Below are 19263 nucleotides of genomic sequence, written 5' to 3'. Positions count from 1 at the left end.
CACAACCCGCGACCCCGCTGATTCCCTTGCCCAGATTGTCTCTCAGAGCCCTGAAACCACCTGGGCCCCGCTGGAGCCATGGTGCCCCCTAGTGGAGGCCTGATATTCTGTCCGATTCCAACCAAAATTCTAATACTCTGGGGCTGACGAACCAGAGGCCAGGGGCCTGGGGGATGCTCCCTCCTCAAAGCTGGATCAGGTTCAAGGCCCCAATTCCAGCACACCAGGGAGCAGCCCTTTTAGGTAGAGGGTGGAGGTTTGTCCAGAAGCACCAGCTCTGGGGTTGCCACAAGCCGCTTGTCAGTTATAAAAATGTTCCCACACCCAGCACACTGGAATTTTGGGGCTGGAAAGAGACTTTAAAGTATGTTTATAACTTTGCGTCCTAAAGGCTTTGGCTGTTAAGGAGGCAAAGATTCTCTGACTGGCTCCGCGCTGCCTACTCTGCAATTCTCGAGTTGTGATGAGTGAGTCCATTGAAAGGAACAACACTATCAACCTAAGAGCCAAGCCAGGTTTCCAGGTCACATCCTGGCTGATGCTCAGCCAGAGCTCCCTGACTGTGACAGGAGATGGTAGAGCAGCGCAGGACCCCAAAGAGCGTGACAGAGTCAGGACTTGTAATGATGCACATCATATTCCTCAAGTCTCAGACACCACCCGAGAGGAAGGCATGCTGTTACGCATCACGGGAAAGAAAAAAATAACCACACATCCTAAGGCTTCTCTCAGCACCTGAGTTGTTAAAATGTGAAACAGACCACAGAAATGTGGGGGTTCTTGTTAAACTAGAAAATATGCACTGAATTCTCTGGGCAGGGACAAGTCCATGTTCAAGTGCCGAAAGTGCTTGAGAGATTCACCAACATCACAAGGCCTGTGGGGAGGGTGACCTTCCTCAGTGACCCTCTGTCCCCGAGCCCCCAGCAAACACAGTGTGGCACAGACGAAGTGGAGGCAGGGCTTTTTAAAATCTCAGATGCTGCTTTATTTACCAAAGGTGCTGGCTCGGGGCTGGTTCTGCTGGCCAAGTCAGCCAATGGCTCTGGGGGTCCCAGCTCAGTCTTCCAAGGGCAAGACTGTACAGCCTTGCTGTGGGGGGTTGGGGGCAGGGTTCCCTCCCGGGGCCCTGGTGGGGTTCCCGCCCAGCGGCAGCCAGGGTGGGCAGTGGGTACCAGCACTGCCGTCTCAGGAAGGCACTTTCAGCTTCGGGGTCCCCAGGAAGAACTGCAGGACACGGTCGGCCAGGAGCGCCAGGCAGAAGTCCAGGAGTAGGACCTGGGCGATGACCAGCTTGAACTGTCGGGGCAGGGAGGGATGGTGAACTGGAGACCTGCAGCCCAGCCCAGGGTCACTGCCACAGGAGGGACCCATCAAGCTGAGCCCCAGGGTCACCTCCACAGGGCCACTGACCTCCACAGGGATGTCCACGAGGCCAAACTGGCTGTTGAAGTCGGGCGAGGAGCCGAGGAGCAGGCCGACGATGGCCAGGAGTGAAACTGCCAGACTCCACACCAGGGGCTTGTTCTCCGGCAGGCTCTCCATGAAGGGCGGGCCCTGTGGGGATGAGGGACAGATGGCTTCATGGGGTGGGGCTGGGTGGGCACACACGGAGTGTTTGGGTGGGGCCCAGGCCTTACTTTGTAGTTGATGGCAAAGGTGGCCATCTGCATGGCCATGGCCATGATGTAGACAGTGCTGTTGACCAGGCTTGGCTCAAACTCCTTGTACAAGTCCACGAACTGCTCCTGCCTACAAGGATACACAGGAGTCAGGGCCCTCTCTCCTGCTCCAGCTCACAAACACTCTGTGGCTTCCTGCTACTCTGGCACAGAGCTAGTGATCTGCCTGGCCTAGTGCCTCTCCCTGGACTCCCTGGACAACCCCCAGGCTCTCCTGCTGATGTCTGTAGAGTCATTCTCCTGCTACTCTCAGCTGCAGGGACATCACCTCCTCCAAGGCAGCACTTACTTCTCGGGGCTCCGGGCCTGGGCCTCACGGTACAAGTAGACGAGGCTCAGGAAGTGCACAAAGAACTGGAGCATGACGGTGAGGATGGTGTACAGGTTGAAGATGTTAGGCAGGGGCCGTTCTCGGGAGAGGGTCTTGAGGGGCTGCAGCAGCAAGGCAGGTGGGGGAGTCAGGACCTGGCTCACTCAGGGCCACCCGGCCCACTCAACAGGCAATAACCTCCTGGGAGAGCTTGTGTAGAGCCGCCACCAAATCCTGGGGGATTCCATGGGTCGGCAGCAGTCCCCAGAGCCCTGCCTGCCTCTCACCCGAGCCCAGGGCTGCCTCCCTAGCCCTGGCTCCGCCATCCAGGCTCCCCGTGGCAGCCACAGGGGCCTGACAATCATGAAGCCCTCCCTGCCCTCCCTGGGACAGGCACAGTCCCGCCCAGCCAATCTCCTACCCCCTCCAGCCACCGGCGTCAGCCCATGCCTGTTTGGAGCCTGTATGCCCAGTTCCCGGCAGCTGGCCCCCCTGGTTCTTTACACCTCAGCCTGAGTGTTGGTGTCACACAGGCCTCCCCAGCTGTCCACCAGCCTGTCCTGTGTAGCCTGTGACCCGCTTTGTTGTTTTTTTACCCTCTTGATGATTGTTCATTGCTGGTGGGGCTCTGTGGGGCCCACCCCTGGGAACCCTGCCTGTGGACAGGTGTGGGACCCCAAGCTGTGCCACCTGGAGGGGTCTGGGTGCCTCAGTCCGCACCTGCCCTGCCGGCATTTCCTGAGCCATCCGAGCTACAGCCACCACCTCTGGGGCCCCGGGTCCTGTAACTTGGGGATGACAATTCCCATGCCTGTAACAGCCTGGCCCTGGCTGGCCCATGCATCCCTGGCCTTCCAGCACCTCTGGGGCCCACCTTGGAACGGGAGATGAAGAGGAAGCAGCCGGCCAGCAGCAGCCCCTGTAGAGTGGCCTGGAAGTCACTGAACTTGACCCCTTCCAGGTAGAGGACGCTCTGGCTGTAGGCCAGGATGAGGGCATTGAGCGCCAGGATCTTGAACATCTGTAGCGTGGTCACCAGTGTGCAGCGGCCCTGCTTGATCACGTGGCAGACTGCAGGGTGGTAGGGAGGCAGGTGTGGGTGTGGGTATGGGTATCAAGGGGGGAACGAAGGGAGGGGGAGCGGGGGCAGGCAACTCACTGCACTGGATGGACGAGAGCTTGGAGGTGAAGGGTGCTGCGATGCTGGCATCCCCCAGTTTCACAATGGGCGTGCTCTCGTCCTCGAGGTCTCGCAGCACCTGGCTCAGGCGGTCCTGTAGGGTAGGCAGTAGGCTGTCAGCCCTGGCCAGGATGGGGTGCAGCACCTTCCGTCTTGGGACTCACCCTCTGGGAGGTTGGCTGCTCCTCGGAGGGAGGGAGCCCCGACCGCTGCTTGGCTGTCCTGGAGGTGGCTCTGATGCCACTGCTGCTCAGGGTTGGGCTGTCCCGGGGCCGCCGTCGCCGCTCGACAACCCGCTCAGGGGCGTTGGCCAAGAGCGCCACACCTGGGGGGCAGGAGGGCATCAGACGCAGAAGAGCGGGCTCCACGGAGGAGCAGATTGGTGGCTTCAGAGCCACTGCTCCTGAAGCCCCCCAGCTGGCTCCCATGAGGACAGTTCCCAGACTTCCCATTTCACCTGACACCCTAAGGAGACCTCAGAGAGCGTCCATGTTGCTTTCTACAAACTACTTTAAGAAAACAAACCACCAACAACAAACGCCCACAAAAAATGCAATGAAAATACACACAACACTAGATGGCGCATCACCTGAGGTCAGGAGTCCGAGACCAGCCTGGCCAACATGGTGAAATCCCGTCTCTACTAAAAATACAAAAGTTAGATGGGCATGGTGGCTGGCGCCTGTAATTCTAGCTACTTGGGAGGCTGAGGCAGGAGAATTGCTTGAACCTGGGAAGTAGAGGTTGCAGTGAGCTGAGACTGTACTATTGTACTCCAGCCTGGGCAACAAGCAAGAAACTGTCTCAAAAAAAAAAAAAAAAGGGTTGGGTGGGATGCAGTGGTTCACACCTGTAATTCTAGCGCTTTGGGAGGCCAAGGTGGGTGGATCACTTGAGGTCAGGAGTTGGAGACCAGCCTGACCGACATGGTGAAACTCCATCTCTACTAAAAATACAAAAATTAGCCGGGCGTGGTGGCACGTGCCTGTAATCCCAGCTACTTGGGAGGCTGAGGCAAGAGAATTGCTTGCCTGAACCCGGGAGGTGGAGGTTGCAGTGAGCCGAGATCGTGCCATTGTACTCCAGTCTGGGCGACAGAGCAAGGCTCTGTCAAAAAAAAAAAACAACAAAAAACGACAGGGTCTTGCACTGTCACTTAGGTTAGAGTGGATCACACCACTGCCTTGAACTCCCAGACTCAAGTGATCCTCTCACCTCAGCCTCCCAAAGCACTGTGATTCCAGGCAGGAGCCACAGTACTCAGCCATGTGTGTGCTTTTGACAGACATCTGGGGCTATGAACCATCTTTACGGCTTCAGCTCTGGGTTTTCTGAGTCACTCTTCCAACTTGTTGCCTCTCTCTTGGCCTCTGGCCTCCACCCTGCTCTGTTCCTGGGATACTCGAATCCCTTCCTGCCCTCAAAGCCCCTGACCTTGCCACCCCCTCCCATCCCCTGCACTGCTTCCTCATAGGAATTAGCGCCCCCATGGCTGTCACCAAGGGCTGGGTCTGTTTTTCTAGCTCAGTGACATGTCCTCAACACCTGGCCCACAAAGGAAGGAACCACCCGAGCCCACAGCACTCACCCACATCAGCATGCTTCAGGGCGCCCACATCGTTGGTGCCATCCCCACACATGAGGGTCACGTAGCCCAGCTCCTTCAGGCTGGTGATGACAAACTCCTGTGTCGGCGGAAACAGGCTGAGCAGGGGCTGCGTGCCTACCTCTGTGCCCCGACCCCTAGGGCTGTACACATACCTTCTGCTTGGGGGCCACGCGGGCGAACACCTGCACATGGGGGATGAGGCGGAGCAGCTGCTGGGGGTCGGTGGCCTGCAGGTGGGCCAAGCCGTCGCCTGTGAGGCACAGTGCGTGCTCCAGGGCCAGTGCCCTTGGGGAGCCCCGGGCCAGGGGCAGCACGATGCTGCCGTCAATGGAGCGCCACTCGCACTGCCGGCCTGCGGGCAGCACCTAGGGTTAGGGCTGGGGGCTTGGCTTCCCTGGGCTCAGAAGCGCCCTCCCTCCACTCGGACCCCAGCACTGGCTAGTCTCTCTTCTCCGGAGCCCCCACCTCCCTAACCACGCAGGTGACCCCCAGCCCTGCTCTGGGCACTCCACAAAGAACGTCCCTCAGGTGTGCAGGGTGAAACTAAGAGCCTGGGGCCTGAGCTACTTGCCTGAGAGCATGGGACAGAGCCAGATTAGAACCCAGGCAGTCTGACCCCAGCTAAGCCATGCGCCCACCTCATGCAAGGCCCCCCAACCTGAAACACACAGAACAGGGCTATGGCGTTCTCCTTGGGAAACTCCACACCAGGCCCTCACCTCATTTATCCCTGCGCCTCTGGCCTCTCTGAAATCCTGTTTTCTCGGGGCTGGGCCCCCTCCCCACTCTGACAGGGCCCCCGAGTTCTCAACGTCCTCTCGCTCCACTTCCCCTTTCTTGACGGCTGGCCCTGGCTTGGATGCTGGGCACTGCGATGGCCGAGGGCGGCCCACCAGCCCTCCCGGCACTGGCCTGCTCAACCTGGACCGTCTCACCCTGAAGGGCAGCACACCTCCACCGGGGGGGCTGGTGCTGCAGCTGTTGCTAGACCAGCTTCACTTTTCAATCAACAGTCCTGCTCATCCGCTCCAGGCCACCTGCCCACAATCCCCAGGCCCCGGAAGACCCCAGTAGCTGGGGCTGGGACAGGGGGAGGCCTGGGACCAACAGAACAGAAGGAGGGCAGGGACCGAGTCCTCTGAGAGGTGGCCTGGAGGTTCTGGAAGCCGCTCTGGCCCAGCCCTGTGGCAACCCCACGCCATGTGGTTCTCCTTAGGGCCCTCTGTCAACACTCATGCAGGCCCTGGACTGTGCGCGCCCAGGGGGCTTCACCTCTAGCCCTGGGGCAGGTATCTGGTAAGCCCCACACCTCTAGCTGGGAGGGGCTGGATCTGTATGTCTGCCTCTTCATCAGTCTGAATCCAGGGCATTGCTCAAAGAGGTCACCAGGGACAGGTTGGAGTCATGAGCTCTGGAGTCAAGCTGTCTGGGTTCCAATCCTTAGCCATGGGGACATCAAGTGACCTGGGCAAGTGGGTTCACTTCTGAGCTTCTGTCCCTTCTCTACAAAGCAGGGGCCCTGAGAGCTGACCCAGCCAGCTTCCTCCTCTGTGGCGTGGGGAAGGCAAGCCACCCCGTGTGGTGCAGGGTGGGGTGGAGGGACCAACGTAGTAACACGCACGGAGTGCTCCGCCTGGGGTCTGGTCAGGCTGAACACTGGGCAAACTGTGCCATCAACTGCAGCTGAGGATGCCAGCAGTCCCTGTGCTTGGGAAGGGAGCACTCGGTACATGGGCAGCTTGCTGGGCCAAAAAGGGTGTGAGATGAGGATGATGCTGAGGATAGGGAGTAAGCGCAGTAGGAGCAGTATCTGCCCATGAGTGCACAGGAAACCTGAGCTGGCAGTCAAGACTGTCGCCTCATTATGGTAAATAAACACCTACACTCCACACTTCCCGGGACCTGTGACCCAGTGAATGCTCGCATGCTGTCCGAGGTGCCCAGTGGGCCAGGGTTGTGATTAGTGGTGCCACCGTGGTGCCAGGCATTTGAAGACACTGTGCTGCTGAGGCCTGGCATACAGGTGGGCTGTTGCGATGGGCGCTGTTCTTGGACTCAGGGTCCCCCTTCCCCACTGTGGGCCGGGCTAGGGCCTCACCTTTCTCAGAGGGAGGCTGCAGGATCAGCGTGTGATCCTTTTCAATGAAGTGCAGCTCCTGGGCCACATGGCATGCAGTGAGCGGGTTGTCTCCTGTGATCATGACCACCTTGGGGAGAGAGGGGCAGAAGCTCAGCAGGGCAGCCTAGGGCCAAGCTCTAGGCCAGAGACAAGGCTGCCAAGTCTCCTTCTAAGGCAGGCCACAGTGGGAGATCCTGGGCCTCTAACCGAGACCCTGAATGGGCTTCCAAGGGCCACAATCCACCCCCACCCAGGTCATTTTACACAAATGACACGTGTATGTGTCCTTCTGAAGACACCCTTAGCTTGGATTTGCAATACAAATGAACAACCTGCCCCTGAGGTGGGCCCTCTTTGCTTGGTAGCTGCCTATGGGGGTAATATTTCAATGAACAGGAGAATGGGACCATGACCTCTGGGCCTGGCGGGGACTAACCACATCACCCATCTGACCCAGAGTCATCATCCTTTGAGACAGCTCACTCGCCCCTTGTCTTTTAGCAAAAGACACCCTAAGTCCCAAAATAGAAAACACAAGCCACCAGAAGCCACCAGGACAGGCAGACACTGCACCCTACCCCTCAACTCCCCAGCCTCAGCTGCCTTCTCTCCAGGATGGCGGTGGATCAGGGAAGTGGAGAGAAGCGCCCCCAGCTTTCCATGATGTGGGGGGGGAGTGGTCTGTGGAAGTAAGAGGAGCCAGCATAGGCGGGTCCCAGAGTGTCCTTGGGCTAGGAGCAACGTTAGCACCTGAGCTATCATCTTGCTCAGCCAAAATGTGCAGCCTGTGAGACCTGGGTGCCCACCCCCACCATGAAGCTGTAATTGTCATCTCCTCGCCTCTATTTCCCATGCAGAGGGTGGAGCCAACCCGTCCCCATACCCGGTGGGACGCATTCTGGATCTCCCGGATCACGGCCTTGGAGTCAGCCTTGAGCGGGCAGGAGACCACGATGAAGCCGACGAACTTGAGGCTGCACTCCAGGGCCTCCCGCTTGACTTCCCGGGCCTGTGGACAGACGGGGTACCCTCACCATCTGTCCCTCCCTCTACCCACAGTCTGCATTTCCTGAGCTCTGACCATGCGCTAGGAACCAGGGGGATGATGGAAGGCCCTGTTCCCGTAGCGGGGACATGCGAGGGTTGGGAGGGGAGAAATGCCAGGAGGGTACCAGGCACGCTCGGGGGTGGGATCTGGCAGTGACTGGGGAGTCTGGGTCCCCCGAATGTGGCTCTATGTCCTGGTTGTGGACATGGGCACACCACAGAGTCCCTTGTGGCTCAGCTTCCAAGTCAATGAAGTAGGGACTCTCCCACTAATGTAGGAGTTTAGCCATGAACTTACTCCCCGGGGCTCCACCACATACCAGTGACTGGGCAGAGACCCCCTGGCCTTAGGGAGCTCACACTGCACCAGGGGAGATGCATGATCAAGAAGGTCACAGAAATCAGAGTACTGAGCGGACGAGAGAGGAGGTGGGAATGGAATCCACAGGGGTGTGGAAAGGCTCAGAAGTGCCCACTCTGAAGGCGATGACGACCTGTGCCACTGGGAAGGGGGCTCCAGGTGCAGGAACGGGGCAGAGCATGCAGGCTGTGAGCCGTGGCCTGGGCTCTGCACACAGCACTGCAACCTAAGGCTAAATTCTGGAAGGATCTGCAACTGTAGGATGCAAGCAGAACGAACAGGAGCCCAGGAAGAAGCCACGCCACAGATGTGCCGGTGGTGGAGGTGGAGGGTGGGATGTGTGGAGGATGGATGGTGAGAGGGCTAATGCCACCAAGCCCTGCCCAAGACCAGGGCAGAAGAGTAGAGCCAGGGACACACCAGGACTGGGGCGGGTGAGGCCTGCATGTGCTCTGCATGAGCCAGGACCGGGTGGTTCCCCACAGCAGGAGACCAACTGAGTGCCATTTGGGGTCTCCAAAGGTAGAAGCTAGAGGTGGGGCAAGGAGGACAAAATCGCGACCATTCAACTTGGTACTGTAGGGCACAGGAAGTGACTCAGGGAGGAGCTGACGGGCCAGGCACATGGTGAAGGCGGGTGGGGGAGCCTGGGCCCGTACCTGCTGGTGAGTGAGGTGTCCCAGCTCCTTGTACCCCAGCGCCAGGACGCGGGCTCCTTCCCGGGAGATCTCGGTGTGGATGTGGTGGTAGTCAGGCGGGCACTGGGAGAACTGCAGGGAACGCAGGGGGATGTCACGGGCTGCCCCGCGCCCCACCCCTTGCCCCAGGCTGGGGTCAGCTCACCATGGAGTGCAGGGTTTCGGGGGCCCCCTTCACGGCCGCGATGTAGCAGAGGTCAGTGGAGCCCAGCTTCTCGTACGAGGCAAGCACGGACATTCGCTTCAGGGCACTGGCAAAATGAAAGCGCTGGTGAATTTTCAGCCCCTGAGTTTTAATACTTCGGGGGAATACTTTCTCATCTGGAAACAAATAAGTACGAGTCCTGAGGGGCTTTGCTCCAAAGAGGCAGCCAAGCCCCTATCTCTCCCCCCGGCCTTCCCCACCTCCCTCCTGCCTCCCCCAGGGCCTGATCGGGGGCTGCGGGCTAGAGCAGGGGTTGGTCCAGAGCTGGGAGACCTGGGCTCGGAGGACCCCGGCACTGTGGCTTCCGCCAGGACAGGGCACATTACAACCCAGAGGAACACCCAAGGATGTGGCCTGTCCCGGTTCTAAGGTGAACCTCTGGCCATCTACCTCAGGGAGCATCAGAGCTGTAGGTCTGCCTGTCCCCAAGATCCTCTGAAGGGTGCAGCCCACCTGCCTAGGGCTGTGAGAGCCAGTGGCTCCCCCTTGCTGGGCCTGAGGCCCCAGCCCCTCACCTTTGGTCAGCGTCCAGTCCACGGCTGTCAGCATGGCCTTCTCTAGGGGGTCACCCACGAGGGTGCCGTCGTCCAGCTGCATGAGCGAGTGGCACGAGGCCAGGGCCCGGTGTGTTTCTACAGGGATGTTGGACACAGGAGTCACCTCCTTCCCGTCTCTGCAAGGACGGGGAACAGCTGGTTACAGGGTGCAGGCGGGTAGGGCGAAGCTACATCTCCATCAGCAGAAAAACCCCCATGGACATTCATTCTGTGCCAGTCACTGGGGGCCTTGGGCGCCAACTGTGTCTTTGAGACCCGCACCTGCTTCACAGATGCCCCCAGAAGCCAGGCATCATGCATGGGGGTACTGCGGTCGCATGGCTGGCGGGGGATGTTCCAGGCCTGAGCTGAGCCCCCATGCTGCTGCCACGGCTCACACCCAGGACTTTGTGGGGAGCCCCTGGAAATGAACCCCTGAGGCAGGGCCTCTGACGGGCCCTCACTGCAACGGCTTGGGGTGGATGGGCCACCTGTCTCTCGACTTCCCAGAAACCCCATCTGGGTGACCTTTGGCCCAGGCCCCCTGACACTCACCTCAGCCCGGCAACACCGCGCACCACCAGGCTGTCACTGGTCAAGGTCCCCGTCTTGTCAAAGCAGCACACCTCGACCTTGCCAGCAAAGGGGATCCGGAAGGGCTCTGTGCAGTACATGTCTAGGGGTGGGAGTGAGGTCAGGGGTCCTGCTTGGCCCCAGCCCACTCGGCCCCACCCCATTTGACACACTCACAGAGCTTGGCCAGGGCGATGAGGGAGGTGTTCACGGCCAGGGACAGCTCAATGGGCAGCTCAGGAGGCACGACCGAGGTGAGGATCAGGGTGCACTCCAGAAACAGCTTGTAGCGGTTCCGGCTGGGGTCCTTGGTACCTGTGGAGACAGGGCCTGCCAGCCTGGGGCCTCGGAGGGTGGGCGTAGGGGACCGCAGAGGCCGTGGCGCTTACCTTCAATCCATACGTAGGCGGCTGCAGCGATGGCAAACACCAGGAGGAAGAGGATGAAGATGAAGGTCTCCAGGTTGTTCGCAGTCACCCTCTTGACCCCGAAGAGGATGGTGCGCAGCAGCTTGCCCTGGAGGGATGGAGGGACAGTCTTTCTGCTGTCTCGGCTCCCTCCAGCACCTCAGGCCTGGGAGAGGGGGCCTGGTCTTGGGGTGGCCTCTGCACCCTGGCCCAGGTCCAGGGCTGTGCTGCCAGAGCCAGCCCATGGGGTAGATGTTCTGAGGTCTGAAAGGGTTGATGCCTTGGCTGTCCAACTGCCCTGGGGTCCACCCTCCCCAGACCTGACCCTGCACCTGGGATGTGTTGAATCCGGTCCGCAAGACGTAGGCCACACACCCGTTGTCTACCGCTGGGGAGAGAAGCAGAGTCACCGTCATGCCTGTCTCCTCGTCCTGACTCTCTCAAGATCAAGCAAACGGGCAAAGTGGGTGGGAGCCCAGATACCCCTAGATGCTCGTGAGGCACCTACGCTTCAGGCCCGTGGTGGCTTTCTGTGGGGGAATGTGCTGCACCACCTTGGTGCCCCCGAAGATGACATGTAGCCGGGAGTCGGCCTGGAGGTCCAGCACCCTGTCTGGGCTGAGGTCTTCGATGGGTTCCTGGGGAGAAAGATCATGAATCTGGATGACCAGGCCCACCTTGGTTCCTTTTCCATCTGAGTTCCTGGACAGCTGGACCTTGAGGCTGGAATGAGCCAGAGGGCTCCCCACCCAACCAGCACATTCCACCCAGCTCCCGGGTCCTCACCCTCACCCCGTCCTGTCTTTCCCCACTGCACTCACAGTACCTGTTCCCTGGGGCCTGCACCTAGCCTCGTCCGGGACCCACCCGCTCCAGGCTGCTCCCAGCCCACCTTGGTCTGACATCCCAGAGCACCAATGTACCCTGGATGGCCTTGGCTCTCTCACCTCCTTCCTCGCCCCCACCACCCAGCTCCCTAGTACACAGAGCTCATCCATGCTCACCCTGCCTCCTCCACCTGTGCCTGGGGGGGATCCCTGCCACCCCCTGGGCCTCCACCTCCTGGCCTGTTTCCTCCTGAGTAGTTTGAGGATCCCCACCCCCCACCAAGCACCTTCATCTGTGGCACGGACTCCCCTGTGAGCATGGCCTCGTCCACGATGCAGCGGCCTCGCAGCAGAAGCACGTCACACGGCACCAGGTTCTCCTGTGGGGAGCGGCCTGCAGGGCAGAGGTAGGAGGGTTGGCCAGAGGCCCTGAGGCTGGGGGTCCCACTGAGACTGAGCAGAACCCGGCCTCACCGATGGAGACAATGTCCCCTGGTACGATCTCATCACTGGCAATGGGCCTCCACTTGCGGCTTCGGTAGACCTGGGTGGGACACGCGTGTGTCAGCACAGAAGCCACATCTGTGCCGCGCCCCCCACCTGGGTCTCCCCAGCAGCCGCACCTGGATCATGTGGGGCTTGTTGCCCATCTTCCGGATCTCCGACATGTTCCGCATCTGCTGCTGCACCAGCGAGGCCTCGAACGCCACCAGCATGGATAGCGTGAAAACGCTGTAGTACCAGTACTCATCCAGGCACCAGAGCCCCACACAGAACACCTGTGGGATGCCAGCCCGTCTGTCCTTGCTCTACCTGCCCTGTTCCCATGAGCCCCTTCTTTCTGTCCACCGGCTCTGACATGTGAGGACGGGGAGAATCTTCCAGGTTTGGAAGTGGTGGGCAGGCTTGCTCCGGCTAGGAAAGCCCCAAGGGAGGAAATGGGGAGATGGGCCAGAGCTGCTGCCTTACCTGAAATACAAAGAAGGGGGCTGTGGCTCTCTCCTTGAAAAGCTCCGAGAAGTCAGGCACCACCATCTCAGCCCTGCAAGAGACCAGGCCCCATCCTGTTCCCAGGGCAAGGCCTCTGGGATGTGGAGCCTCCACCCTGACCCCTCCAACCTGAGCATGGCAGGCCCCTCTCAAGAAACCAAGAGCCACATGTGGGTGTCAGGAGCCCTGGCGAGCTTCCAGATGGGAGGATCCATTTGACTGTGGCTCTCCCTCATCCTGGCTGCGCCTGGGGTAGACACGCTGCCCGCCCACAGCCCTCGGCTCTGCATAAACCAGATGAAGCTCCTGAATCTGCAATATGCTCTTCCTGGCAGCCTGGGGCTGGTGTCAGACGAGAGCCCATCATCTGGTCGAATGACGCAGCAAGTAGAGAAGGAACCTCTGATTGAAGGATGGAGGCCCTGAAGCTACAGACAGCAGAAGACACTGAGACCCAGCCCCACCAAAGCTGAGATTTTCTACGATTCCTGAATTAAAGCCCCAGAATGGGTCAAGTAGGGTGGTTCATGCCTGTAATCCCAGCACTTTGGAAGGCCGAGGCAGGAGGAGTGCTTGAGCCCAGGAGTTGGAGACTAGCCTGGGCAACACCACGAGACCTTCTCTTTACAAAAATTTAAAAATTAGCTGGGGGTGGTGGTGCGTGCCTCTGGTCCCAGCTGTTTGGGAGGCTGAGGCAGGACGAATGCTTGAGCCCAGGAGTTCAAGGCTGCAGTGAGCCACGATCACACCACTGCACTCCAGCCTGGGTAACAGAGTTAGACCCTGTCTCCAAAAAAAAAAAAAAAAAACCACAAAACAAACAAAAACAAAACGCTCAAGAATGCAACAACTCGGGCCTAAGGGTGTGTTCTGCAGCACTCTGTGCTAGGGCCCAATCTGATCAGGGCGCCAGTCATGTCAACGAGGGTCATTCTTGCTCTGCCCTTTAACTGGATGGACGTCTTATGTATGGGATGTGAGAAGAGGAAACCAAAGAGCAATCCCGTTGCTATCAAACAATAAGCCCTTCCCTTGTATCTTGCTGGGTACCTTTGCGTGAGTAAGAAGAGCATGAAAGGGAACGTAGTTGCCACAGGTCATTAATGTGACTGGCCAACCTTGGGGTAGGGGAAGTCGCTAAATGTTTCTTACAAATCCTTGTATTAGATTGATAGTTGTAGTCAACATATTTGTAATCTCTGAACAGTGATTAAGTCAGGAAAGAGCTCCCTAGGTGGTCTGTGGGTTTCCAGGTTGAGGACCATTGTCACAAGGCCATGATGGGGTCTGGAGCCCAGTTCTCAGCTCCCAGCCACGTGTCAGCATTTGCAGTTTTGGTGAAGATGAAGGGATAGGGTGTGCATCGCACAGTGGCCATTTTACTCAGTACAAAAGACCAGACCTGGTCACTGTCTTCATCACCATTCCTGAAGCGCTGAGACGCACAGACACGAAATAGTGAGGATTGAAATGTTCAGGTTGGGTGCAGTGACTTACGCCTGTAATCCCAGCACTTTGGGAGGCTGACTTAAGAGGATCGCTTGAGGCCAGGAGTTTGAGACAAGCCTGGGCAACATGGCGAGACCCCATCTCTACAGAAATAAACAAACATTTTTAAAGAATTTAAAATGAAGCAGTTGCTGAGGAGGGGCCACAGGCCAGACTCCTGTGGAGAAACTTATACTCAGGGTCTCACACCTCAGGGCGCGGGCTTCCAGCTGCAGGCCCTCTGGGGTTCCTGCCAACAGGCAAGTTCAGGGGAGACTGGACTTAGAGCATGTTGCTCAAACGGCATCACATTCACCTGGGATGTTTGGCTAAAAGGGCAGATTTGGCCAGGTGCAGTGGCTCACGCCTGTAATCCCAGCACTTTAGGAGGCCAACATGGGAGGATCACCTGAGGTCAGGAGTTCGAGACCACCCTGGCCAACATGGTGAAACCCCTGTCCCTATTAAAAAATACAAAAATTAGCCATGGGTGGTGGGGGGGGCCTGTATTCCCAGCTACTTGGCAGACTGAAGCAGGAGAATTGCTTGAACTAGGGAGGCGGAGGTTGCGGTGAGCTGAGATTGCGTCACTGCACTTCAGCCTAGGTGACGGAGCGAGACTCAGTCTCAAAAAAAATAATATTAATAATAAATAAATAAATAAAAGGGCAGATGCCTCTGTCCCGTTTCCTAGGCATCCTGAATCAGGAGAGGAGCAGGACAGAAAGGCAAAGGTGCTACATGCAAATCAAGGACTCACTTGTTGCTCCCAAATTTCTTCTCAGCTGCTCGAATCTCTGAGTCTTCCTGGAAGCCTCTGTTGCTCTGATAGTATGAGAAGGCGTTTCCCACAGGAAAGGCCACGGGGACAAACTGCTTCTTCTCCAGGGCATCGTAGGAATACTTGATCTTCTGGAATTCGAAGGACAACACCTCGAGCCCGTCTTCACCCTGTGGCAGAAGATGTGTTCGCCACAGAGGCCCCTGACCTTGGGGTGTCAGCGCCTGAGAATCCCACTGAAGCCCCTCCTCCAGGAGCCCAGCAGGCAGTCCCTACCTCATTGCGGTGTAGGGCCACAAGCTCTGTGGAGCCATTGTTGGGGGTTGGCACCACCTTCACGAACGTTGCTTTGCTGGGGTCATACTCCTGACAGAGACAAAGAAAGCACTGCGGCTTAGCTCTTCTCAACCTACAGTTCCAAGACCTCCCCTGGGGAGGTTTTGGATGCAGCAGCTCTATGGGCATATTCTGAAACATGCCACTGGGCTCTGGTGCTGCCTCTGTCACTCCTTCGTCTATCATCAGGACAAAGGAGACCACCTTGCTGTGCCTCTGGTGCCATACTTAAAGCTGAGAGCACAAGGCTGTACGCGGTGACTCACACCTGTAATCCCAGCACTTTGGGAGGCCAAGGTGGGCGGATCACTTGAGGTCAGGAGTTCGAGATTACCCTGGCCAAAGTGGCGAAACCCTGTCTCAACTAAAAATACAAAAATGAGACGGACACAGTGGTGCACACCTATAATCTCAGCTACTTGAACCTGGGAGGCGGAGGTTGCAGTGAACCAAGATTGCATCACTGCACTCCAGGCTGGGTGATAGAGTGAGACCCCATCTCAATTAAAAAAAACCAACAAAACAGCCAGGCACAGTGGCTCACGCCTGTAATCCCAGCACTTTGGGAGGCCAAGGCAGGCAGATCACAACGTCAGGAGATTGAGACCATCCTGGCTAACACGGTGAAACTCCATCTCTACTAAAAATACAAAAAATTAGCCGGGTGTGGTGGCAGGCACCTGCAGTCCCAGCTACTTGGCAGGTTGAGGCAGGAGAATGGCATGAACCTGGGAGGCAGAGCTTGCAGTAAGCCAAGATTGCGCCACCACACTCCAGCCTGGGCGACAGAGCGAGACTCCGTCTCAAAATAAAAAGGTCGGGCGCAGTGGCTCACGCCTGTAATCCCAGCACTTTGGGAGGCCGAGGCAGTGTGGGGGGAGGGGGCAAATCACGAGGTCAGGAGTTCGAGACCAGCCTGGCCAATATGGTGAAACCCCGTCTCTACTAAAAATACAAAAAAAAAAAAAAAAAAAAAAAAGTTGGGCATGGTGGCAGTCACCTCTAGTCTCAGCTACTTGGGAGGCTGAGGCAGAAGAATCACTTGAACCCAGGAGGCGGAGGTTGCAGTAAGCCGAGGTTGTGCCACTGCACTCCAGCCTGGGCTACAAAGCCAGACTCCGTCTCAAAAACAAACAAAAACCTCCAAAAAACAAAACAAAAACAAAAACAACAAAAACAAAAAAGCTGGGAAGCTGGGTGCACAGACAGCACCAAATGTCCAGGACTCTGCTCTGCTGATGGTGACATGAACTCAAATAGGAAGAATGCTGCCAGGTACCCACCCAGTATGCCCTCAATTCACATGAGCCAAGCCCCCGCCCCCATCACAGGCCCCCTGGCCTTCTGCTCAGCTCTGCCTCTTCCACCAACCCTGCTCACTACGCTCTACAGCTCCACATGCACATGGGGCTCCACCGAGCTTCAGCCTCAGCAAAGGGCCTTCGCACGTGTTTTCTCTGCCCGGAATACACATTCACACAGCTCCTTTGCTGCCTCAGGCTTTTGCTGAAACATCACCTTCCCAGGAGCCCCTCCCGGGCTGCCCCATCTAAAGTTCCCGGCAATGTCCCATCCTGTCCTGATGTTAGAGGTCATCTCTCTTTAGCATCAACTGCTGACCATGAGTTCTCCCTCCCAGTAACACCACAAAGGCAGGGGGATTTGTCTGTTTTGTTCACTGCTGTTTCCCCAGCACCAAGGACACAGAAATGTTGAATGGAGCTCGTTCAGTGCTCCCTGGATCCCGTGAACCGCATCCATCCCTCTGTGGTTCTGCTAGACGGAGCCGCATGGAGACCCGGGAGCACAATGACGACCCACAGAAACAAAGCGCCATCCCACGGGTGGTTCATGGGCCTCCAAACCAGGCAGCAAATAATAATAATCACATAACTACAAATGTGATGTCATGGAAGAAAGGTACAAGAGGCTATACGCCATGCTGGCCCCAGGGAGGGCACTTTGCAGATATCATCTCCGTTCTCATGATGGCACCCAGAGGTAGGTGTTACGGTTCTCAGTTTACAGAACGGGGAAACTGAAACTCAGAAGGCAGAAGCGGCCCTTTCTGAGATCTGAATCAAACCCAGACCCGCCTCTCCTGGCTGATGGCTGTTCAGCTCCTCCCACTTCTCCAGCCCTGGAGAGGAAGTTAAGAGCTAAGCTGTTTAGCTGCAGGTCAAAAGGCAGCTGAAGTTTGAGCGGTGCCACAGTCCCCTTAACCTCTCCTTTATTTTGTCCCTCATTGGCATCTTTCACTGTACTACCTCAAAGCCACCAAGTTGAGCTCCTCCCCTGGGATAAATCTCTTTGAAGGACAGAACAGGTTCAGTCTCTCAGGAGAGAAGAATGAGGATTCTACCCACATTCAGAGCCAAAGAGGGTAGGGGACTTCTGTCTTTCTGTAGCCCTTGATGCTGTTCCCTTTTCCTCTTCTTGAGGCAAACACACTCCTGGGATCAGAGGGGAAGCGTCCTGATATACCTCAGTGTCCATGGCTGCAAACCTGCTGGTGTCACCTGAGGCAGGCCCAGAGAGATGGCACAGTCACTGCTTCAGGCCCAGGGCAGCTCACAGTCACCAACTCCTCCGACGACACTTGGTCATTCAGAACTATAGGTCAGGAGCGCGACCTTGCTTGCTGTTGTATCCTGAGCAGAACTATCACCACCCTCATTTTGCGAAAAGACATCATGTTAGTGACTCGCTCATAAACACTTCTGCCTCTCTTCAACATTGTAATTAACTGCATTTCATGCTCCTTTCCATCACAGTATGGAAGACCACTGAGCACTGGACAGCAAGACTTGGTTCAGTCTACGAACAAATTAAGCTTCATAGATGGGGGAAACCTATCCCAGTGGTCTCGCCTTACACTCTGAAAACCAAGGTAGGAGACAAACGAGAAGGAAGATAGGGCCATTTCCAAAACAACAAGAGTAGTCGCTAATATGGGAATTAGCATTAACAAGTCCTACCTGACCAGGGCGGCGTATGCTGGGCCCTGCGCTAAGCCTTTTACAAATATTACATTACTGAATCTAAATGACCATACCAGGGAGGACTTCAGAGAAAGGAAATAACCCGCACCAGGGTTGCACAGCAAGTCAGCAGCGGGGTCATGATTAAGCCTCCGCCGAAGTGTAGAGGGTGCCCCTGGGGACCCAGGCCCAGCAGATGGGTGGCCCAGGTCGGGATGGTGACCGACAGGAAGGCCGCAGCTGGGACCTACGGCGAGGCCCGACCGTGCTGGGGGTCGGGCTCGCGCGTACACACTTACCGGGGTGCAGGTGAGCGCGCAATGCGCGTGCACAGACCAATGCCCCGAGAGGACAGTGAGCGCGTGCGCGAGGCAGATGGTGGCAAGCACGAGAAGCGCGGCTTCGGGGATCTGCACCCAACTGCTGCCCCAGCCCCAGCAGCCAGCGGCTGCGGCACCCAACCAGGCCGGATAGAGCAGCCCGGCGAATGGCAGCACCGTGAGGCGCCGCAGCAGCGCCAACCGCCGGTACGGCCACACGGCAGCGACCAGCTCGTCACCGTTCGCTATGAGCGCCGGCCCGGCGGCAAGGAGCGCGCGCGGCTGCGGCCCGGGCTTGGGCTGCCCGTCAGGCCGGGCCCCGCAAGGCCGGGCCCCGCAAGGCCGGACCCCGCAGGGCACCGCGTTGCCCACCGCCGCCGCTGCCGCCATCTTTCCTAGCGCCCGCGCTCACTTCCGGGTAGAGGAACGCCTCACTTCCGAAGTTTTACTTCCGGTAAGCCCTGAGCGCCGCCATGGCGGCCTGGACTAGGAAGAGCCGGGGCAACAAAGCAGGCGGGCCCCGGCAGGGACTACTGCGGATGCCGCCATGACAGGCTGTGGCCGGAAGAAGAGGCACGGCGTCGCCATGACAGAGAGGGACTGAAAGACCTAACGCTGCCTGCCTCCGCTGCCACGCCGGACCGAGACCGGAAAAGAAAAGGCCGGCAAGGCGAGCTGGGCGCCACCATGACAAACTGAATCAAAAAAAGCGAGCCCTCCTCCGTGACTACACCAGCACCATCTGTCACGAGGGGCGGAGCCTGCACCCTGCAGAGGCGGGGTCGGGAGCTCCGGCGTTCCAGAGGCGGGGCC

General features: G+C 58.0%; 1 protein-coding gene across 4 annotated transcripts; it reads right to left on the bottom strand.

Moving 5' to 3' along the window:
• Window positions 1-964: 964 nt before the first annotated feature.
• ATP13A1 (ATPase 13A1) lies at window positions 965-19164 on the bottom strand. Of its 4 annotated transcripts, none has more exons than XM_037992426.2 (26): window positions 18430-19162; window positions 15090-15179; window positions 14793-15016; window positions 12524-12596; window positions 12178-12333; window positions 12029-12098; window positions 11842-11948; window positions 11236-11365; window positions 11060-11115; window positions 10710-10836; window positions 10498-10635; window positions 10303-10423; window positions 9727-9884; window positions 9152-9327; window positions 8968-9078; window positions 7784-7909; window positions 6880-6988; window positions 4934-5133; window positions 4761-4857; window positions 3337-3497; window positions 3152-3266; window positions 2867-3063; window positions 1972-2114; window positions 1641-1752; window positions 1414-1557; window positions 965-1299 (listed from the first exon to the last, which is right to left on the bottom strand). In XM_037992426.2, exons 1-26 carry the CDS (start codon window positions 18838-18840, stop codon window positions 1189-1191), a joined length of 3663 nt encoding a protein of 1220 aa, XP_037848354.1. In that variant the 5' UTR covers window positions 18841-19162; the 3' UTR covers window positions 965-1188. The 4 variants fall into 4 exon arrangements, with proteins under 4 accessions (XP_037848354.1, XP_007994090.1, XP_037848353.1 ...); XM_007995899.3 differs by having other exon boundaries at window positions 14793-14983; window positions 18430-19161; XM_037992425.2 differs by having other exon boundaries at window positions 1414-1752; window positions 18430-19164.
• Between the last annotated feature and the right edge of the window lie 99 nt (window positions 19165-19263).

Source organism: Chlorocebus sabaeus, chromosome 6 (genome assembly GCF_047675955.1).
Source record: "Chlorocebus sabaeus isolate Y175 chromosome 6, mChlSab1.0.hap1, whole genome shotgun sequence".
Lineage (NCBI taxonomy): Eukaryota > Metazoa > Chordata > Mammalia > Primates > Cercopithecidae > Chlorocebus > Chlorocebus sabaeus.
Note: the sequence above shows the minus strand (reverse complement) of the source record. Positions and strands in the feature narration are given on the sequence as shown.

Coding starts and splice junctions, on each gene's coding strand:
- ATP13A1 (XM_037992425.2), bottom strand. CDS start 18,840: ATGGCGGCAGCGGCGGCGGTGGGCAACGCGGTGCCCTGCGGGGTCCGG. Junction 15,017..15,089: donor TGGCCCTACACCGCAATGAG/GTAGGGACTGCC, acceptor CCCCAAGGTCAG/GGGCCTCTGTGGCGAACACA. Junction 3,064..3,151: donor GCTCTCGTCCATCCAGTGCA/GTGAGTTGCCTG, acceptor ACCACCCTGCAG/TCTGCCACGTGATCAAGCAG.